The 23,644-nt window shown below is 45.2% G+C and overlaps 1 protein-coding gene and 1 pseudogene across 1 annotated transcript; one reads left to right on the top strand and one right to left on the bottom strand.

The window, feature by feature from the left end:
- Nucleotides 1–1,792: 1,792 nt before the first annotated feature.
- On the bottom strand, nt 1,793–6,104 carry NYX (nyctalopin). The gene is made up of 2 exons (XM_012642797.1): nt 6,089–6,104; nt 1,793–3,201 (listed from the first exon to the last, which is right to left on the bottom strand). The coding sequence occupies exons 1-2, from the start codon at nt 6,102–6,104 to the stop codon at nt 1,793–1,795; spliced, it is 1,425 nt and encodes a 474-aa protein (XP_012498251.1).
- Nucleotides 6,105–10,193: 4,089 nt separating this feature from the next.
- Nucleotides 10,194–10,768, top strand: LOC105809052 (annotated as a pseudogene).
- Nucleotides 10,769–23,644: the final 12,876 nt, after the last annotated feature.

Consider the following 23,644-nt stretch of genomic DNA (forward strand, 5'->3'; position numbering starts at 1 on the left):
GCACACATACATACATACATAATTTGAACAAATGCATACAAATTAAATAAAAAGTATCACAAAACAATACTCTTACAATATTACATGTGAGGTTCTGTGACTTTTCTATTCTATATTTTTTTTTCAAATGCTGTTTTTTTAAAAATTTAAAACCCATTAAATTGAGTTGATGACCACTAATGGTCGAAACTTATTTCAACACTCCTGCCCTGGGTGGTACTTTTGGCAACATTTCTAATACCTAGCATTACGTACAGACACAGAAGGACTGCTGCCATGAAGAACTGACAGCTTGGTTGGTGCACCCTGCATCTATGTGGGTTTCGAAAACCCATCTCTCCAAATACCAAGAGGAACTCAGGACATTTAAGAAGACTACAGATTTTCAGAATGTTGACAAATGCAGTCATCATTGCACACAGTGTAGAGAACAGCTTGAGTAGGTATTTAGCAGACATATGGCACTTTTCTTGACTTGACCACCTCATAGTCCGTCAGGAATCTGTGCCTGTTGTCACCAGCTCAGGATGGTTCTGCTGCATGGAAGAATGGCAGAGCCAGTGTTTGGAACTCAGCCTGCAAAGCCTACCCTTGCAGCCTGGGCCAAAGGGGCTGTTGATCCCGAGGCCAACAGAACAGTCAACCTCCATTCATTTCCACTGCAACCCTGAGAAAAGCTGATTTGTCTGGGCTCCTAGGTGGGATTTGGTAGCTCTGCCCTCAGGCACAGCCCACCCAGGGGCTACGCACACTCTGGCAGTCAGGCCTAAGGGCATATAGTTGGCCAACTCCCAACCTGAGAAATCTCTAAATTCCCTTTCCCAGCTACTGGCTGCCTCCTTCCCTCTTGGCCATTGGCCCCAAAGTGTGCAGCCCATAATTTCCACGCCTAATGGAATCATCCAAGCTGGAGACTCCCTGCCCTGCTAACATAGCATCTCTGTGTCTTCCAGACACTCTTCTCACAAGACACTAAGAAAAAAGGATTTTGTGGCCTCCTTCAGAGATTCACAATGTGTGTTAGCATATGAAAGACTGAAAAGTCCAGCAGGAGAGAAACCGGTTTAACCTTTTTTTTTTTAATCTTAGGATTTTGCAAATTTATTTGTTCACAAACATGCCCCCCTCTTTTTCCCTACCCTGCCCTAAAGTTCCTCTGTGGCTAAGGCCACCCAGGGAATAACTGTGGAGTAAATGAAATGAATCTTTCTTTTAAACACCTCCCAACACATCTCAGACCCCAGGAACCAATGCCACCCCCTTGGGTCTAAGTGTCTCTCCTATATCCCTTCTCTCCTGTCCTGTCCACCTTCCTGAACCCTAGTGTCCCCGGGCCCCTGGAGGGGAGGAGGATGATTGTGGTAGAAAACAAAGGGCTTGGGTTTAATGTGTTACCCGCCACGAGAATTGGCACACTTTTTAGTAATTAGCCACTGGAAGACTCTCTGATTCAGGCATTCAGGCACTTTTGCCTGGAAGATGGGGGAAGGGAAGGGTGTGAAGGAGCTTCAGATTCCCAGCCTTCCCACCGGAGGGTCCATGCTCATTCTTGCTTCTCTTTTCCAACGGATGCCCAGGTGACAAAAGCAGAAATTCTCAACCTCCCCTCCTCCCTAAAATTGCAGTTCCCAGTGTTCCTCCTCCGCCTGGGGCCATCTCTAGAGGCAAACTGTTCCTTCCACCCTCCACTGGGATTTCCACCACTGGCCCCCACCACAGACAACCCCAAGCCCAGCTGACCAAACCTTCCCCCTCTGGCCAAGGCAGTTTGGGCCACCGCAATGTGGCAGGTTCAGTCCATCTGCAGGCCAAACACCACGTGCTGGGCCACGCGGAGCAGGAGACAAGAGGCAAGGAGAAACGCGGACTTGCTTCCAGAGCCTCCCATCCCACGGGAGGGAAGGCTGTCGGACAGGGAGGCGTTAGCCAGCCCCACAGTGGTGTTGAACGCCTCCTCCACTGGGGCCCTCGGAGCCAGCAGCTTGGAAAGGAGGCTGCTGAACCTGCTCACAGTGGTGGCCTCTGGCTCTTCGGACGGGCCTGGACTGGACACAGTGAAGTTCAGCTCTTCGGGGTCCACACAGAGGCCATCAGAGGAGCGCCCGAAAGCCACGTGGCTGAGGTCCAGGCCGGCCACGGAGCCCGGGGAGGCGCACGGCACGTCGGTGACGCGCCCGGGGCCCTCCATCCAGTCCTGCAGCCACTCCAGGCGGCAGTCGCAGCACCACGGGTTGCGGAAGAGGAAGAGGCGGCCCAGGAAGAAGCCGGGCTGGAAGGCGGCCCAGGCGAGCACTGTGAGGCGGTTGCTGTTGAGGTGCAGAGCGAGGAGGCCCGAGAGGTTCTGGAAGGCGCCCTCCTCCACAAAGGCGATGCTGTTGCGGTCCAGGTAGAGCAGCTCGAGCTCGGCCAGGTCGGCGAACCAGGCGCGCGCCACGCGGTCCAGAGCGTTGCCACCCAGGTTGAGCGTGCGCAGGCGGCGCAGGCCGCGGAAGGCGTCGGCCGGCAGCGCCGCCAGCAGGTTGTCGTTGAGCAGCAGGTGCTCCAGGACGCCGCAGTCACCGAAGGCGCCGGCGTGAACGGCGCGGACGCGGTTGGCCTGCAGGCTGAGCGAGCGCAGGCGCCGCAGGCCCTGCAGCGAGCTGGAGGCCACCGCCTCGATGCGGCTGCGCTCCAGGTGCGCATGCGTCAGGTTGGCCAGGCCGCGCAGCGCGCCCGGCACGCGGCGGAACAGGTTGTCAAAGGCGGCGAGCTCGCGCAGGGCCGGCAGCTCGGCCAGCAGGCGCTCCGGCACGCTGAAGAGGCGGCAGGCAGCCAGGTCGAGGCGGCGCAGGCGGCCCAGCGTGACGAAGGTGCGCGCGTGCAGGTAACGCAGGTCGCCGTTGTGCGCCAGGCGCAGCTCGGCCAGGCGCGACAGGCCCTTGAAAGCGCCGGGCGTGATGAAGGACAGGTTGTTGTGGCGCAGCGACAGGCGGCGCAGCGACGGCAGCGTGCCGAAGGCCCGCTCTCCAAGGAAGCGCAGGCCATTCCGGTCCAGGTCGATGGAGACCGCCTCGCACGGGAACTCGGCCGGCACCCGCTGGAGGCCCGCGCGGTCGCAGCGCACCGAGCAGCCGCGCTCCACGCTGCTGCAGGCGCAGGCGGCGGGGCAGGAGCGCGCGCAGGCGCTCGCGGCCCAGGCGCTGGGCAGGCCGAGGACCACCGCTGGGGGTGCGGGTTGGAAGTTGGGAAACAGGAGAAAAGACAAAAAAGGAGCAACAGTCAGCCAAAGGGCGCCCCAGGTAAAATCCTGCGTGCCTGGATAGCAGGATGTAGGCCCTCCAGGTCGCCCTGCGTCCTACGAATGGCCTCTTCCCACCTGCTGGGCCTCACGCGAGTTTCCCCACCTATGAGGCTTTCCAGCTGCCTTGGTCAGCAAAACCCAGCTGTAATCCCTGCATCTGAGCCCGTTCTAAACTCCCTCCACCCTGTATCATCACTTGTGTGCTCCTAAGAATGCGGCCTAGAGGGTTTGTTGTCTGCATGCCTACGGGGATCGCAGAGGGTGTCACTGTGACCCACACTCTAGGCCTGCGCTACCCAATGCAGTAGCCACTAGCCATATGGGCTAGTGAGCATTTCAAATGTGGCCAGCCCAAATCGAGATCTGCTATAAGTGTAGAAGACACACCAAAAAATAAGGTGGAGAAAAATTAGCCAAGCGTGATGGCATGCACCTATAGTCCCAGCTACTTCAGAAGCTGAGGCGGGAGGATCTTTGGAGCCCAGGAATTCGAGGCTACAATCAGCTATGATCGCGTCACTGCACCTCAGCTTGGGTGACAATGATTTTCATATTGATTCCATGTTGAAATGATTAATTTTAATCTGGCTACTTTGAATTTTAAACATGTGGCTTGTGTTACATTTCTATTGGTGCTGCTATAGTCCCTCTCACCAGAAGAATTCAATTCCCAAAAACCCCCATTGATTAAATTCAGCCTCAAGGAGAAGGAAGAAATAAGGAGCAGGAGGCTGGGAATTTAAAAAAGCCTGTCAATCTTTTTTTTTTTCTTAACAGTCACTAAAATTAAGCCAAAAGGACAGCATACTAAATGAACTATCAATGACCTTGCGCATCTCAAAAGAATTAATTATGGACTGTATGCAGTTAAGTTCCACTCATCACTGTGCTCTCTAGAAACTTTTTTACGTCATCAAGGGAAGAAAGTTGCTCATAAATTAATTTTTTTCTGAGGATTTGAACAGAGGATCAGAAAAAGACTTTAAAAGCCTACCCAGTAGGCTTGCCACCTGCAGCAAAGCGGAGTGTCATGGCCTACTACCCTGTAGAAACCAGAGGTCCCAAGCCCAGTCTTGAGGACCAATGAAAAAGGCAGCATGGTAGGCGCACAATTTTTATATTCTGGCCATGAGCAGATCAATCTGAAATTCTTGCAGAGGAACAAAGGGTACCCAGATGTAAACATGCCCACTGATTCATAGTTTCTACCCCTCCTCATCAGTACTCTCAAATTCCTTGCAGACACCCCTGGCCTGCCATTCACTCCTTCCCACCATGGACACATTACCCTGCCTTGCCTACCCAAGTCCCTGCAGGAACCTGAAGGTGCAGCCACACAAGGGATGTGTTGAATACACTTTCTGCCACCTCTGTAGGTTTGCTCGGCTTCCAGTGTCTTTTCAGTCCACCTGATGTGGACACTCCATGTTTTCTCAGTGGCTGGGAAGGGGATTTAGCCCAGACTTAGCTGGAAAATACTCAGAGCTTTGAGCATCTCTTCAGTTGTAAACTGTTGGAACTTTAACATTCTGATGTTGAAGAGATTTCGCTTAGCTTTTTCCCCTCCCTAAGTACTATGAGATAGACATCAAGCTTCCGGCAAGGTTCTTGGACCCTGTGCTCAGCTTGGCTGTGAACAGGGCTGCTGCTGGACTGTGGAGACACTCTGTTAGGGAGACAGGGCCAAGAATATAACCTTAACTCTAGGCCTCAGCTAGATAGGGACGGAACCTTTTTCTATCAGCTCTTCCAACTGGGTCAAGTAGAAAGCATCAGGTTTCCTTACAAATAGCCCTTCATTCTACTCTCTTCTTCTTTCTAATTAAGAAAAGTACACTCTCAATCATATGACTCATGTTTGTACCTTACAATAGCTAACATTGTTCCAGGCACACTGTATGGCTCAATAAATGTTTGCAGAATTAAATGGAATAGATGCCTTTTTCTGTGAGGATTCCTGCTAGAGGATGTCATTTATTTTAAAAACTCTTTGTCAAGGAACTCATGGGATTATAATGGGCAGGATATGACCAATTCGTATAATGCAAGAGATCAAAAAGGTAGCTGCCTGTATTTAACAAACACATGTAAGAAGGGTGAGAGTAAAGCTCTTCATTGTATATCCTTTTTACCTTTTAAATTTTTTTAAAGGGGTTGGGGGTTGTGAGGAGGGGTGTTCAGTTGCCTTGTTTGTTTTTGTGGAGACAGAGTCTCACTCTGTCACTCTGGGTAGAGTGCAGTGGTGTCATTGTAGCTCACTGCAGCCTCCAACTCCTGGGCTCAAGTGATCCTTCTGCCTCAGCCTCCCGGGTAGCTGGGACTACAGGCAAGCCTGGCTGGAGTTTTTTTTCTTCTTTCTTTCTTTTTTGTAGAGACAGGATCTCACTCTTGCCCAGGCTAGTCTTGAACTCCTGAGCTCAAGCAATCCTCCCACCTCGGCCTCCCAGAGTGCTAGGATTACAGGCATGAGCCACCATGCCCAGCCTTAAATTTTGAACGATTGAATGTATTACCTATTTTAGAAAAATAGATTAAAGTTTATTTTAAACTTTAATTAAACATTCAAGACATTGTCACTATTAGGGACTTAATTTCAGCCTCTGAAACTTTGATAGCCACTAGGAACAGTAACTGACTTACTGGATTATTTAGTGAAATTTAAATTAAGTCAAGTAAATTCTCAGAACAGACAACAAAACTGTATTGGTTTACCCAGTATGAAGACTAAGTATGTGTTCAGTGAGCCAGAAAAGCAGGGCACCAAACAATTTTTTTTAAAAATCATTAACATATTTGGGTGAGTTCTACTTGCAATGATGGCCATAGTAGCTTGTATCAGACTAACATTCCTACTGATAGCTACTGCATACTCTGGACAAAATATTTTTTTAAATTTTTTGAAAGCACTGGAGAACAACCAAAACAGGCAACCAGAGTGGATGCAACCCTTCAAAGAAGAGAAGCAAACTAGGTGAGATCCAAATTTAACTGATTTTTTTTCCTCCCAGGGCATTTTCAATCCATGCAGCACATGGGGAGTAGAGCTCAAGCAGAAAGCAAGCTGACAACGTAGAGGTCAGCACTTATAGCTGCCATGGTGGCTGGAAATTGAGGAAGGAAAACAGGAGAAAAAAGGAATGTCAAAAGAGGAGCCACAAAATTAGTATACAGATTCCCCTTATATCCATGGCTGAGTCCTGAAGTGCCTGTGTGTTGAGTGAGTCCAAGGAGCCTAAGGGGAAAGCAAGAACTGAAGACCAAAAGACCTAAACAGAGATTTCAACAGTTGCCCCATAATGGGAAGCAGGTTAAGAGTTCAAGGTCCAGCAAGTTAGAAGAGCTTGTAAAATACCTCAAGCTTTCCATTGAAACCCCAAAGGACCATGCTTTAGGAGCGAAGACCATTTCCCATGACTAAGGGCAAAAGTGAAATAAGCCTACCCTAACAAAACCTAAAACCACGCCTTTCGAGATAAAGGTTATCTGCGAGTAGCTTAACTGGATGCCAGAACAAAATTCTACACTTTTTAAAGGAAGACAAGAGAATCCAGAGTTTCTACAACTATCATCCACAGTATCCAGGATATAATCAAATAGGCCAGGTACAGTGGCTCATGCCTGTAATCCCAGCACTTTGAGAGGCCAAAACAGGAGGATCGCTTGGCGCCAGGAGTTCAAAACCAGCCTGGGCAACATAGTGAGACCCTGTCTCTAAAAAAAAAAAGAATAATACTAGACATGTGACAAAGCAGCAAAACATGACACTTATCAAGAAGAAAAGAACAATTAACAGAAGCTGGTCCACAGACAGCCCATATGTTAGAATTATCAAAGAGTTTTTATAAATATGTTGGAGAATTTACAGGAAAAGATGGCTATAATGGATGAAGACAGGGAATCTGAATTTTAGACAAAGTATGGAAACTCTAAAAAGGAGCCCAATGGAAATCTTAATACTGAAATAATACAATATCTGAAATTTTTTAAATCAATGAATAAAATCAATAGATTAAACACTGCAGAAGAAAAGTTTCATGAACTTGAAGAGAGGTCAATGGTTATTAACCAAAGTGAAGCACAGAGAGAAAAAAGATTGGGGAATGACCTGTGGGACAGTATCAAGCAATTAGACTAGTATGCAGGTATTTGGAGTCCCAAAGGAGAGGAGAGAGAGAATATGGCTGAAAAATAATTGAAGACAACTTCCCAAATTTGATTAAAACAAGAAACTCAGCAAGCCCCAAGTAACATAAAACACACGTACACACACACCCCTAGGCACATTATAGTCAAACTGCTGAAAACCAAAAATAGAAAATTCTTAAAAGCATCCAAAGAAAAAAGACATTTTGCATAGAGTAAGCTAATAGTAAAAACTAATCACAGTTATAATTTGAATGTTTATGTCCCCCCAAAATTCATATGTTGAAATCCTAACCCCAAGGTGATGGTATAAGGAGGTGGAGACTTTGAGAAGTGGTTAGGACATAAGAGTGGAGCTCTCATGAATGGGATTAGTGCCCTTGTAAAAGAGACCCCAGAGAGCTTCCTTCCCCTTCTGCCATGTGAGAACACAAAGAGAAGGTGCTATCTATTAGGAATGGGCCCTCACCAGACACCAAATTTGTCAATGCCTTGATCTTGGACTTCCCAGCCTCAAGAACTGTGAGAAATAAATGTTTGTTGTTTCTAACCCACCTAGTTTATGGTATTTTTGTTATAGCAGCCTGACTGAACTAAGACAATAGCTAACTTATCAGGGACAATGGAGGCCATAAGAAAATAGAATGATGTCTTTAAGTGCTGAAAGAAAAGTAAAAGTCTGGTGACCTAGAATTCTATATCCAGTGAAAATATCTTCAGAAATGAAGGAAAATAGAGATACTTTCAGATAAACAAAATCTGAGAAAATTCATCTCCAGCAGGTCTTCTGCACAAAAAGAAATGAAGACATTCTCCAGCCTGAAGGAAAATGATGCTAGATGAAAATCAGATCCATAGGAAGATATAAAGAACAATGAAAATGGTAAGTATGTCACTAAATATAAAAGACTACTCTTTTGTCACCTTAATTGTTTAACAGATATGACTGTTTAAAGCAAAAGTAACAATGTATTGTGGAGTTTATATGTAACTAAAAAATATGACAACAATTGCATAAAGGACGAGAAGGGAGGTAAATTGAAATTCTCTTATAAGGATCTTACATTATACACGAAGCAGTATAAGATTAATTCAAGGTAGATCATGACAAAAATGCATATTGTAATCCGTAAAAAATAAAAAGAATCTCAACCCTACCTCACACCATACAAAAAATTCATTTTAGATGGACCATAGACCTAAATGTAAAAGCTAAAACTTATAAAGGTTCTTGAAGATAACACAGGAGAACATTTTTGTGATGTTGTGGTAGGTAAAGATTTCTCGGGACAAAAAAAAGAGGAGGGAGAAAAAGAAGAAAAAGCACTAACCATAAAAGAAAATAATAATAAATTTGACTTCATCAAAATTAAAAACTTCTGCTCTTTCAAAGACATTGCAAAGTGAATGAAAAGACAGGCCACAAACTAGGAGAAATTGCTTATAAATCATATGTCTCATAAAGGACTTGTATCCAAAATATATAAAGAACTCTCAGGCCAGGCGCAGTGGCTCATGCCTGTAATCCTAGCACTCTAGGAGGCCGAGGCGGGAGAATCACTTGAGCTCAGGAGTTCAGGACTAGCCTGAGCAAGAGTGAGACCCTGTCTCTACTAAAAAATAGAAAAAAAAATAGCCAGGCAACTAAAAATAGAAAAAAATCATTTGGGCGTGGTAGCACATGCCTGTATTCTCAGCTACTCAGGAGGCTGAGGCAGGAGGATCACTTGAGCCCAGCAGTTTGAGGTTGCTGTGAGCTAGGCTAACGACACAGCACTCTAGCCTGGGCAACAGAGGAAGACTCTGTCTCAAAAAATACAAAAAGATTTAAAAATTAAAAAAAAAAAAAACAAAGAAAACCTCTCAAAACTCAAGAAAACAACCCAATTAATAAATGGGCAAAAAATTTGAAGAAACACTTCAACAAAAAAGATATACATAGGACAAATAAGCACATGAAAAGATGCTCAACATCAGTAGTTCTTAAGGTAATGCAAATTAAAATAGACACCTACTAGGATGGCTAAAATTAAAAAGACTGACCATACTATAATGAACTGATGTTTGTGTCCCCTCGAAATTCATATATTGAAATCCCAACCCCCAGTGTGGTGGTATTAGGAGGTGGGACCTTTGGGAGGTATTTAGGTCGTGAATACGGAGCCCTCAAGAATGGGATTAGTGCCCTTATAAAAGGGATCCCAGAGGGCTCTCTTGCCCTCTTTCTGCCACGTGAGGCTACAACAAGAAGACAGCAGTCTGCAAACCAGAGGAGAGCCCTCACCAGATCCCAACCATGCTGGCATCTGGATCTTGGATTTCCAGCCTCCAGAACTGTGAGATATACATTTCTGTCATTTATAAGCCACCCAGTTTATGGCACTTTGTAATAGCAGCCTGAATGGTCTAAGATACATATCAAGTATTGGAGAACATGTGGAACAACTGGGACTGGGAATGTATTAATAAATAGTATTTCCACATTAGAAACAATGTGGTATTTTCTTTTAAAGGTAAACATACACCTACTTTATAATCTAGCCATTCCACTCATAGGGAAATAAAAGCATATGTCCATACAAAGATTGGGCAGCTTTATTCTTAACAGTCCAAAACTGGAAACAATGCAAATATCCATCAAGAGTCCATTGGGGACCTGAACTCGGAAGAAGGAGGTAAGGGGATGATATAAGGAGTGGAAAATTGGGAGTGTAAGAAGACAAGGGAAAGGTCCTCGGTGACAAAAAGGCTGCAAGTCCTAAAGATCGTCAATGCTGTGGTACTGGTGATTTTATTGAGGGCCATGGCTGACCCAGACCAGCATCACTTTTCAAGTTCTGAACTAGGAGGTGACTTTGAGTTCATGAATGATACCAACATGGGCATTGCTATTGCAATTTCTCTTCTCATGATCCTGATGTGTGCAGTGGCTACTTATGGAGCATATAAGCAACACACTGCGCGGGTCATCTTATTCTTATGTTACCAGATCTTCCATTTTGCCCTGAACACATTGGTTGCAGTCACTGTGCTTGTTTATCCAAACTCCATTCAGGCATGCATACGGGCAGCTGCCTCCTAATTTTCCCTGCAAAGATAATATCATGTCCGTGAATCCTACCTGTTGGGTCCTTATTATTCTTCTGTTTATTAGCATTATCTTGACTTTTAAGTGTTACTTGATTAGCTGTGATTTGGAACTGCCACCAAATACATCAATGGCAGGAACTCCTCTGACGTGCTGGATGTCACCAACAATGACACTACGTTGCTGTTACCCCACATGGTGATGCCATTGTGAATGGCCCTGCCAAGGAGCTGTCCCCGCCTTATGTGTCTGCCTGAGCCTGAGAGTGGGGTGGAGCTGATAGCAGCAGCTTCACTTTTCAGATGTCTGAGCAATAGTTTTGTTGTTTCACTTTTGAGATGAGCTCTCTAAGCTTATTTGTTGCTGAAATGCTACATTTTAAATTTACATGTTAATTTGAAACCTTCTGTAGTTATAAACATATGCTTTACCTGGAACACTGTGGCAGATTAGCTATAGAATTCTTTCTGTCAGGGTGGGAGTGTAACGGGCTTCGCTAGTCTTCCCTAAGGCATTGAAACTTCCCCAAAATCTAGGTGGACCTTGAGTCACAGAAGTCTGCTTTTATACCTGCTAGGCCCCAAATTAGACAGTGAGTCACACTTTTTCTCTGTGTCCCCTCTGTCTCTTTTGAAAGTGTAAAATAAAATCCAAATTAGACAATGCTTTTCTTAAACCATTCCAGCGTAGAGAACAAGCCCTTATGAAAACAGGAATGGTAATTGTGTAATCATTGCTCTAATTAGGAAAATAGAAATCCTTATATATATGTTACAAGAATTTCCTTAACATCCTTTATGACTTAAATTCAATGACAAATTGAATTTGCTGGTCAACGATTTTCTCCATGGGCTGAATGAATACCATTAGACAGTCCCAGGAAGTGAGAGCAGTAACTGTCTTTGACTGTTCTTGGACGTCCCGTGCCTGGGCCATGGGGCTGCATGTCTCATCTGTGTTAGCAGGTGGAACCGACTTGTTTGGTGCTGCGTGGGATCTGGTGCTCCTTTTCTCCTAGCTTCCTGTCCCCACCCAGGGTCCCTTTTACTAAGTGTTCTGCCCTAGCCCAGTTCAAGGAGGACATCCAACTTACTTTATCAAGTGGAATTGGGGTATATTTGATATATGTTTGCCTAATATGAAGAAAGGTTTTCTCCTTCTTTCCCTGCAAGGTACATCATACTGCTTTAAACTTCCAAGTATGCCTAGTCACCTTTTAAAATGTAAAACAGCTTTCAGAAAAAGGAGGAGGATTGCTTTCCTTGTATGCTCTTATCTTGACTATCGGAATCGCAAGGGATTTTTATATATTCATATGTTCAGCAACTCTCCTGTTGGTTCATTAGTGAATTAGCCATAATTGAAGGATTTTGCAATCAAAGATATTTGCCAACATAAAAAAAAAAGAGTTGAATGGGTAATCAAATTATGATATATCCATACAATGGAATACTACTCAGCAATAAAAAGGAATGGCTATTGATACATGCAACATGGATGAATCTCAAAATAGTTCTGCTGAGTGAAAGAACTGGACAAAAAAAAAGAGTAACGTACTCTTTTTTCCATTATATAAAATTCTAGAAACTGCAAACTAATCTTTAGTAACAGAAAGATCAGGGGTTGCCTGGGAATAGGTAGGGAGGCAGAGAGGGCAGGAGGGTGAGATTTTAAAGGTGCATGAATCTTGGGGGTGATGGATATGCTCATTATCTTGATTGTGGTGATGGTTTCACAAGGATACACTTTAAATATGTATGATATATACACATATATATGATCATATACAGAATATAAACAACCCCTACAAATGAATAATGAATAAACAAACCACTCAATAAAAATGGGCAAAAGACTTGAATACTTTACAAAACTATATATTAAATGGTCATTAAGCACATGAAAAGGTGTTCGGCGTCATTAACCATTAGGGAAATGCAAATTAAAACTACATTGAGGCCGGGTGTGGTGGCTCACGCCTGTAATCCTAGCACTCTGGGAGGCCGAGGCGGGCGGATTGTTTGAGCTCAGGAGTTCGAAACCAGCCTGAGCAAGAGCGAGACCCCGTCTCTACCAAAAATAGAAAGAAATTAATTGGACATCTAAAAATATATAGAAAAAACTAGCCGGGCATGGTGGCACATGCCTGTAGTCCCAGCTACTAGGGAGGCCGAGGCAGTAGGATCGCTTGAGCCCAGGAGTTTGAGGTTGCTGTGAGCTAGGATGACGCCACGGCACTCACTCTAGCCCGGGCAACAGAGTGAGACTCTGTCTCAAAAAACAAAAAACAAAACAAAAAAAAACCTACAATGAGATTTCCCTACCCATGCACCAGAATGGCTAAAATTCAACAGACTGATAGGCCCAAATGTTGGTGAGGATGTAGAACAACTAGATTTTCTTACATTATTGATGGGAGTGTAAAATAGTTCAGTAACTTTGTAAAACATTGGCAGTATCTATTAAAGCTAAACATACACCTACTGTATGACTCAGCGATTACACTCCTAGGTATTTACCCAAGAGAAATAAAAAAAAAGTCCACATAAAGACTATACAAGAATGTTCACAGAGGCTTATTCATAATAGATAAAAACTAGAAATTACCCAACAGTGGAGTGGAGAAATAAATTATAATGTATTTGTACAGTGGAATACTACTCACCAATAAAAAGGAACAGACTGCTGATACAGACAACAAAAACAGTATGTTGAGCAAAAGAAACTTGACACAAAACAATACATACTATGTGATTACATTTATGTGCAATCCTAGAACAGAGCTACTGGAAGTGGCTTGGGGCAGCTCAATAGAACAAAGCCTGTAGATGGATGCAATCCCAACTGACAGCAAATCTCTACAGGACATAGTTTAGGAACTACGGTAATGTGTTATCTGGGCGATATGAGCATGTATAACGCTACTCAAATTAATTAAATTTTATGAGTTTGTTTTGCTCTTCTAACAACCAACTTTTAGTAAGTGTTTGCTCAGGGCTAAGCTTGCTATTAATATATACATTATTTCATTTAATATGACAGCCATGCAAGGTAATTATTATTCTCCCCTTCTTACAAAAGAGGAAACTGAGGTTCAAGGTTGTTAAATGATGCCAACTTTTTTTTTTTTTTTTTGAGACAGAGTCTCACTGTGTTGCCCTGGCTAGAGTGAGTGCCGTGGCACCAGCCTAGCTCACAGCAACCTCAAACTCCTGGGCTCAAGCGATCCTACTGCCTAAGCCTCCCGAGTAGCTGGGACCACAGGCATGCGCCACCATGCCCTGCTAATTTTTTCTATATAGTTTTAGTTGTCTGATTAATTTCTTTCTATTTTTAGTAGAGACGGGGTCTCACTCTTGCTCAGGCTGGTCTCGAACTCCTGAGCTCAAACAATCCGCCCACCTCGGCCTCCCAGAGTGCTAGGATTACAGGCGTGAGCCACGCCGCCCCTGGCCCCAACTTTTTTTTTGTTTGTCTTTCAACTATACTGTGTCTCTCCTACCCCACGCTCCAAGCCTTTCTGAGCTTCCATTTCTTTCACTGTGAACTGAAGGAACTCTATGCCACGGTTGAATGTGTTCTCCAAAGTTCCTGTGTTAGAAAACTAATCCAATGCAGCAGTGTTAATAGGTGAGACCTTTAAGAGGTGATTCCATCAGGAGGGCTCCATGAATGGATTATGTCATTATTGTGAGAATAGGTTTGTTATAAAAGTGAGTTTGGCCTCTCTTGCTCTCTTGCCCTTCCACCTTCTGCCATGGGATGACACAGCACGAAGGCCCTTGCTAGATGTGGACCCCATTGCCTTGGACTTCCCAGCCTCCAGAAGTTTAAGACATAAATACTTCTTCTTTATAAATTACCCAGTCTCAGGTATTCTGTTACAGCAGCACAAAATGGACCAAGACTGCACTTCCTGATCTTTGAGGGCCCCTCTGGCTCTCATTTTCCGTGCTACAACAGCAGCTGTTGCCGACCACTGCCTCTAAGATAAAATACTCCACTCAGAGCCCCACGTGTCTCTGCTGCCTCCTCCCAGCCACAGCTATTTACACCACAGCTGAACACTTTGACCTAAGCAGAGTCATTCCTTCTCCATGAAAATGGAATAGGCACTAAGCGACTGGTCCATGAGATCTTGTGAGCACCAGCCTGTCTAGCACTGGGGCTGTGTTTGTATCAAAGCCATGTGCAGGTCAAAGTTATGAGAAAGCAGGAGCCAAGGGCAAGGTGAGGAAGCTGGTGTACTGTCTTAGTCAGTTCAGGCTGCTATAAAAAACTACCATAGACTGGGTGGCTTATAAACAAGAGAAATTTATTTCTCATAGTTCAGGAGGCTGGAAAGTCTAAGATCAAGGCAAATTCAGTGTTTGGTGAGGGCCCACTTCCTGGTTCACAGATGGCATCTTCCAACTGTGTCCTCATAGGGCAGAAGAGACAAGGGATCTCTCTGGGGTCTCCTTTTAAGGGCACTAATCCCACTCATGAGGGCTTCATCCTCATGACCCAATAGCCTCCCAAAGGCCCCACCTCCTAATACCATCACCTTGGGGATTTGGTTGGGGGGATGGGAGAGGACACAAACATTCAGACCAGAGCATGTGAAGACAGAGGAATAGATCTGACCTGAGAATCCCAGAGATGGAGCTCATGAAGCTCAGGGAGAGTGGGAAGTTGCTGGCCAGTTCTCTAGTTGCCATGAGGCCTTGCTGGAGCTGTTTCTGTAACATTTCCCTGTTTCCATTTTGCAAATCCACTCAAACCATCTGCATGGATGAGTGAATTTCTGTTCCTCGCAACCAAACCAGTAGTAGATATCTGACACCTTTTCTGGCTATCCAGCACCTTTTAAGCACTCTTTCTACAACTTAGGGAATTTCCTACACAATAAGTCCTGCCTTCTCAAGATGGAAGCTAGAAACTCTCTTTCCCACCTTCCCTGGCAGTTAGGGCCCGGGCATGCAACCTAGTGTGACCTAGCTTTGTCAATGAGACACCCAGTGAGACTTGCATTCAGAAGAAGGCACCAAGCAGAAATCACTTTCTGGCCATAATTTTGGCAGAGGCATCTGGCTTTCAGGCTTGCATGGTAGAATTTCTGGCATGTAGCACCCAGTGTGATTCCCATGAACTGCCAGGTATGCACACCAGTGGCGGTGGCCATAGGGTCTTTGCTGGAGCCAGGCACTTCCTGGTTTAGCCATTGCTGCAGGCAGTGCAGCCTCCAGTCAGGAACCCTGAGAACACCTAATGTCCTTAAACAAACTCCTTCTCGGCTTCAATGACCTAGAGTGGATTCTATGCTTTGCAACAAGATTCCTGAGCAAAATCCTGAATAAGACAGGCACCCTTAATCTTTCTAATACCATCTTCCTTCTCCTGGCCCCTCCTCCTTTGCCTGAAGAACCAGGTAAACTCTTCATCTAGACAGAAAAAAACAACTCAAATTTGGGACCAGGCAGCATCTCTCAACCAAAAGGAAACTCCTTGCCATTCGTTGACAGGAAATACATAACATTGAATCAAAAATTGTTTAGGACATCCCTGATTTTTCTGAATCCAAATGAAAAGTAGCCTCTCCCAGAATCAGCAGTGATCTTTCCAAAAACAAATCTTAGCCATCCAGGGCTGAGTTCCATGGGAATATCTTGGCCAGAAAAACATTTACCAAATTAAAAATAAAGATTATAGTTTGTGAGAAGAGAAGGTCAAACTCGTTTGGCAGTTGCTTAGCAATTTCTTTTCTCGCGCCTGTATTTTGAGGAAGGATCCATCTGGAAATCGGAAAAGGCTTCGGTGTTTTTATTCCCAGTCTGAGGCAAGGAGGGGAAGATGAGAAATGCAGCAGGACAGGCCTGGGCTCAGCACAGACCCCTGCTCAGCCAGCCTCTGTCATCACTCCAGGATTCACGTGCTAGGTCTTTCCAGAGCATTCAGTCTTGAGACACTCACCCTGAGGAGGGTACAGCCTTGTGCCCTAATTCTCTCATAAACTCTGAGTTAGGACACTAACTCTCCTCTCTGCTCCCATATACTGCTTTTTTCGTTTGTTTGTTTGTTTAGAGACAAGGTCTTGCTCTGTCACCCAGGCTGGAGTGCAGTGGCACAATCATAGCTCACCACAGCCTCGAACTCCTGGGCTCCAGGGACCCTCCTGCCTCAGTCTCCCAAGTATCTGGGTCTACAGGCTTGCACCACCATGCCTGGCTAATTTTTCTATTTTGTGTGTGTGGGGGGGGGTCTCGCTCTTGCTCAGGCTGTTCTCAAACTCCTGGCCTCAAGCAATCCTCCCACCTCGGCCTCCCAAAGTGCTAGGATTACAGGTGTGAGCCATTGCGCCCAGCCTTTTTTTTTTTTTTAAACCCCAGACAACCTTTGTCTCTCAGTTTGCCCATCTGCAACGTGTGGACAGCTATGAGGAACAGATGCATTGTAATGTTTGAGACAGCTGTGAAAACATTGGCCTAAGCTAAGTGTGGGCTCCATGAGCCACTCATATCACAGGATTAAATCTCATCAAAGGGAAAATCCTCAAGGACCATGTGGAAATATGTCCCAGAGTGGAAAGCAAGACACCAGTAACAATATCTAAGTTATTACTATGGGTAGGCTACAAAGAAGAGTCTAGAATCTAGGATGGTTTAGAACCAGGGCTGCACATTAGAGTCACCTGGGGAGCTTTTAAAATTCGCAATGCCCAGGCCACACCCCAGACCAATTACATCACAATCTCCAGGGGTGAGACCAAGCATTGGTATTTTTTAAGCTACAAGTGATTCCAACATGCAGGCAAAGTCAAGAGTTGGTCCAAGTGGACCAACTTTATAAAAATGGGATTCATCTTTGTGGTATAAACTGTTACAAGGTATAACATAGAGTTACCACATGACCTAGCAATTCCACTCCTAGGTATATATCCAAAGGAATTGAAAGTAAGTGCTCAAATACGTACATGAACGTTCCTAGCAGCATTATTCACAACAGCCAAAAGGAGGAAACAATAAATTTCCATCAACCAATGAACGGATAAACAAATGTGCTCCACCCATGCAATGGAATATTATTCAGCCTTAAAAAGGAATGAAGGACTGACACATGATCCAACATGGCTGAACCAAAAAAAAATTATCTGAGTGAAATAAGCCAATCACACAAGGCCACATATTATATGATTCCATTTACAGGAAATGTCCACAACAGGCCAATCCGGACAGAAAGTAGATTAATGGTTTTCAGGGGCTGAGGAGAGGGAAGAGCGGGGAATGACTACTGAATAGGCATGGAGTTTCCTTTCCGGGAGATGAAAATGTCTTGGAACTAGACAGAGGTGATGGTTGCACAACATTGTGAATGTACTAAATGCCACTGAATCGCACACTTTAAAATGGTTAATGGTTAATCTTATCTTAGGTGAATTTTACCTCAAATTTTTAAAAATGTTACAAGGTGTCCCAGAACCTGGGCAAACACCTGAAATGGGTCCCTGCTTGTGTGTCCTGGTTGAGGGTACTGGCCAGCCCCCGAGCTGCCAGGGAGGGAGGGACAGCCAAGCTCAGCCGCCCCACATAATGAGGCCTTAATGCAGACCAGCTGAGGAGCTTCTCTTTCCTAGGCCCTCAGCTTTTCAAATATGTGTTTTTCTCTCTTGAGGTTTGCTAGGAGACTGGTTACTCATGGAGTTTCCAACCACAGACTGAGTTTGGAATGTTTCATTATTCTCCTTGTTTTAAAAGAACTTGTGCCTCATGAAACCAAAAATAGCAAGGGAAAGTATGGTCAATTTTTTGGTTTCAGCAAAATCTATTCCGCCACCTTGGCTCCAGAAATCATTCCCCTCGCACTCTTGGCAAATGCTACCCCAATTGCTCCTCAGGCCAAAACCCAATGCTGGGTTTTCAAAATAAAACTGGCTGGAGGAGGCAGAAGTGCTGTGGGGGAAACTATGCCGTAGCCTCTGGCCTCACATGACCCCAGAACTTTCTTCTTACACCACACAGGTACCTTTGGTGACAGGAAAGAAAGGATCGTGGATTCCAGCTGCAGCTTTGCTGGCTACCGTGAGGCGGGGGTGGGAGGTGGAAAATCAATGTTTGCAGAGGGGTGGTCTGCGGATGGCCTCTGCAGGCCCGGTGCGACTCAAGGGTGGAGATCTGTCCCGCGTAAAGAGTAGAACACAAGGCTCTAGAAAGTCCTCCAGGCCTAAATATTGACAATCACCTCAAACTGGAGACAACTTAAATATCCAAGAATAGGGGAACGGATGAACAAACCAGTATATCCATACAAGTGAGTCCTACTCGGCAATCAGCAACGACATCAATCTCACACACGTGCCGCCCGACACACCGCAGCGCCTGACTCAACAGTGAGGGGTTGTTCTGCTTGCAGTACAGCTGCTCCCTCCCTACAGTCTTCCTTTCTTCTTTGAAATCAAGCTGATTGAGGTACGCTTTACTTACAGTAAAATGTACCCATTTTAACAATACAGTTCGGTAAGTATAACAAATGTATACACCCACACACCCACTACCCCAATCAAGATTTAGAACATTTCTACCACCCAGAAAGTTTCCTCGGGCCCTTTGACTTCAGTCCTCTCCTCATCCCCAGCTCCGGGCAAGCGCTGATCTGCTTTCTGAACTATACACTAGTTTTGCCTGTTCTAGAACTTCGTATAAATGGAATCAAATGGTTCTTTCACTCAACATGATGATTATGAGGTTCATCCATGTTGTTACGAATATCAGTTGATTGTTCCTTTTTAAGACTGAGTAGTATTTTGTTGTATGAAGCACCCCGGTTTGTTTATTCAGTCACCTGTTGATGGACATTTGGATTGCTGCTAGTTTTAGCCCATCGTGACTAAAGCGGATATAAAAACTTGCACGCAAGTCTTGTTATGGACATGTGTTTTCATTTCTCATTTATCTAGAAGCGGGATTGCTGGGTCATATGATAAGCGTGTGTTTAACTTTCTAAGACACTGCCAAACAGTCCTTCAAAGTCGTTGCACCATTTTACATTCCCACCAGCGATGTCTGAGAGTTCCAGCTACTCCACATCCTCACCAGCACCGGGTGTTTGTCAGTCTTTCAAAGTGTAGCCATTCTAGTGGTTGTGTGAGTGGCATCTCATTGTGATTTTACTTTCCTAGGGACTTTTTTTTTATTATAGTCACTTTCTCGTGCTATCAAATATTGTTCATTCTAACTAACTATATTTTTGCATCCTAGAGACTTCTTTTAAAATGCAGATCTTACCTCTTAGAAGGAGACCTAATACTTAGTATGAATGAGTGTGTCAGACTGAGTAACAGTTCTAATCTGGGAGGCTTCACCCACTCGACAAACTTTTATTAAGACCCTACTAAGAGGCCGGGCACGGTGGCTCACGCCTGTAATCCTAGCACTCTGGGAGGCTGAGGTGGGAGGATCGCTCGAGCTCAGGAGTTCGAGACCAGCCTGAGCAAGAGCGAGACCCCCCGTCTCTACTAAAAATAGAAAGAAATTGGCCAAACAACTAAAAATAGAAAAAATTAGCCGGGCATGGTGGCGCGTGCCTGTAGTCCCAGCTGCCCAGGAGGCTGAGGCAGGAGGATCACTTGAGCCCAGGAGTTTGAGGTTGCTGTGAGCCAGGCTGACACCATGGCACTGTAGCCCAGGCAACAGAGTGAGACTCTGTGTCAAAAAAAAAAAAGACCCTACTATGCCTTAGACTCTAAGACAGCAGGCTAATAAAACACAATCTCTGACCCTCTTTGAAGACTCATGGTGGAGAGCAAGCCGGGTGTGAAGGACCCTGTAAAGCAAGTTAAGGAATTTGGATATTAGACTGTGAACAGCAGGAAGGCCCCAAAGGGTTAACATGGGGGGAAGTGGGGAGAGGTATTTGCACTTATCCATCTGAGAGAAGGGACACTTACAGGAGCCAGTGACTATCCAGAGGAAGAGAATCTCTGTTTTGGTCTTGCCCTCAATTTCCCTGCTGTGAGCCACTGATCCCCCCACGGTCTTGTTCTGTGAGGCTCACTTAGTCATTTTGTTCTAGCCAAGGAGATAGAGCACTATCCCTGCCTGCTTCTTGGGAACATATTGTCCATATCGCTTGTGATTCGTAGTCAGAGAAATATCCTCTGTGCTGCTAGAGTGTGTTTTAAATTAAAGCGCCAGGGGATGTGGAGACGGTCATTAGTTTTAAGTGCATCTATTGTTAGCAAATGATGTCACCACTGAGCTCTCCAACTTGTCACAAGAAGTCTGGATGTATTTCGAGTTTCTGTAGCAGGGACAGTTCCTGTTTTGCAGTATGCAAGATAGGAATACTGTCTGCCTTCTGTGAGGAACAGTAGAGCTTTGGGTGCACATTTAAGATCATACTGGCTCTTGGAAGCAAACATTCTGTCCCAATGAGTCAATCAAGCTTCATATCCTTTCTAGGTAGGAGGGATGGCAAGAAGCTGGCTGTTGGTAATTATATAAATGTCAACCTCTGTCCTTTAGAGGAGCCTCGAGGTAGGAAATCATGTCCTATTTATCATAGTGTTCCCTATGTCTTGTTCCAATTTTTTTCTTATTTATTTATTGACTCTCTTATAAAAATGTAAGTTTCTCAAGGACAAAGACCACACAGTTATTTCCCTCATAATATCTATCCCTCGAGCGTATTGAAGATACACAGTGTGTACCCGTTGGTTGACTGAATAGAGCAAGTTCTGCTTTTTGAAAAGGTGGAATAAACAGTAAGAAACTTCTATTGCTACTGTCATAGAATGAGCTAGTAAAATTGTCTCTACCAACACCGCACACAGAGGTCTATTACATAGATCATCATAACCTCAAATAATTAAATTCACCGGAGGGTCAGAAAAATAGATTCTTTGTGTAGAATCATTTACTGAAGAACTTAACAAAGGATTTTTCCTTGGGCTATCTCAGTTAGATTTCAGAAGCTGAAGCTGGGGAAAATATTTTGTCATGAGTCTTCTTGGTATATTAAAATGTGTATAACAGGACAAAAAAACTTTGAAAAAAAATTAACCATCCATAATCCCACCATTCCAAGATATTTTTCCTCTTTTAGGAAAATGGTTTTTTAAGGGATTTTTGTTTTGTTTAAATGAGCTTAAAGTAATGTGATTAGGAAACCACTGAACCACTGTAGTTTTTAGTTATTACACTAATGAATTCATATCTGAAATTAGAATAAGAAAATCATCAAGAAGACCATTTTATATATTTGGCTGAAGAGTTTTGTTTTTAAACAAACAAAACCCCCCACCACCTGCTGTTTTCTCTCATTCTCCATCCCCTCTCCTACAATCACACAATCAGTGGAACCTAATAGGAAGGAGTGTCAAGAAAGCCACTTGAAGCCCTGGCTCCTTGGGTAGAAGCCCTGTGGCTTCCTCCCATCTGCACCCACTGGCACCAGAACTCACCATGCAGAAGCAGGACCAGCATCCCTCGGCCTTTCACACACATGGTGGCTTAGAACCACCCAGCTGTGGGACCCCTACCTGAGGGGAAAAATCACAGGTCACTGGGTGCCCAGGAGGGGTCCCTTGAGAATCTCCCCACACCTCCACACTTCCTCCTGAATGCCCTGCCTTTTCCCCTTCTTCTTCACATTTATTCTTCCCTAATGACCCTGGTGTTGGGTTAAGAGAAACCAGTAACAACAGCCAATCAGAAGCTCCCCCCAAATTGACAGCTTGGATCTATTTGGAAACCCTTCCTCAGGCTAAAGCCCTGACGGCAACTCAGACGGCGTCACTGACAACCCAGCAAGAAAATGGACGGAGAGAAAACCTGTACAGAGACGCATTCGTGAATAGTCCTCAAATGTTGCTTACCGTCCTGGGGGTCTGCCTGGTCCTGCTCCTCCGAGGTGTCCCTCGGCTCCCCCAGCCCATCCATCTTCCAAGTCAGGCAGCCACAGATGCTAAAAATGGTCCCACAGAGAAGTAAAGGTGGGAGAGGGCAGATACAGGGGGTGAAGAGGAATAGTTGCTTGTGCAGGTTTGAGTGCTTATTTTTCTTTCTCCAGATTTAATGGCAGGAAAATCCTCTGTATCAGATGAGGATTAACAGAGATGAAAGAATGTGTCTGCCTTTCGAATCACTAAAGCCAGTGGCAGATTTTGCTGACATACCAATCGGCTTTATCCCCAGGCCTTGGCCACCCTGGCCCTCCCGCCCTCTCCATCTGCCTGGCCCCTTTCTCTCCTTCAATCCTCCCCAACCCCTACCCCTTTCCCTGACCCCAGCCCCAGCCCCAAGCAATATGCAGCCAGGAATTGGCTTCCTGCCACCCAAACAGCATTATCAGCATTTTCAACAAGGACACATTATGTAACTTGGAGAGCTACAGAAGGCACAGGATAGCTTAAAATGTTTTCTCGAAATGCAGTTCTGCTGATTTCCTTTCTTTGGAGTGGTTAATGGTGAATGAGCCAAAAACAGACCAAGAAGGGGGTCCTTCCACTGCAAGAAGGCTAGCGGCCTGGCGTTGGGGTTGAGGCTGATAGCTGTGGCCAAAGACGGCAGGTCTGAGGGTCATTCGCAGAATCTGGCTGAGGTTTCTCAAAGCTGAATGCGCCATCTCAGCACCCCCCACCCCTACCCAGACCTCTTGAATCAGCAGCTGCATTTTAACAAGGTGGGTGGGGAGGATTCCTGTGCCTGTTAAAGATTGGAAAGCCCTGGTTTAGGGGACTGGTAGAGGGTCTGATCACGGTGGGGGCTGTAAGGGGGCCTCATTCTCTGGTCTGGCCAGCAGTTGCGGTGGCCCCCACATTCTCCTGGCCCCAGCAGATCCACCAGGCCTGGGTGCGGGTCAGGCTCTCTGCTGTCTGCTGGAACAGCGCTCCCAAGTATCCTTGGCAATCTGCCAAGTTCCGGCCACACTGGACTTGGTGTACCAGTGCTGATGAGAGGAAGCCTGGAGTTCCCTTCCCACAACAAGGGGCCTGGGTGTCAGTCTAGGCATCTGAGGCTCCTGTGCCCTGGGGAATTTTTGTTTTCTTCCATTTGGGCCTTGAAAGCCAAAATGTGACTGAACTTGTCTAACTTCTGCTGGGAAGAGAAGAACGCTGAGAATGGGGTAGGGATGTAGATGGATAGAGCCCCCCAAAT

Source organism: Propithecus coquereli, unplaced genomic scaffold (genome assembly GCF_000956105.1).
Source record: "Propithecus coquereli isolate 6110/MARCELLA unplaced genomic scaffold, Pcoq_1.0 Scaffold188, whole genome shotgun sequence".
Lineage (NCBI taxonomy): Eukaryota > Metazoa > Chordata > Mammalia > Primates > Indriidae > Propithecus > Propithecus coquereli.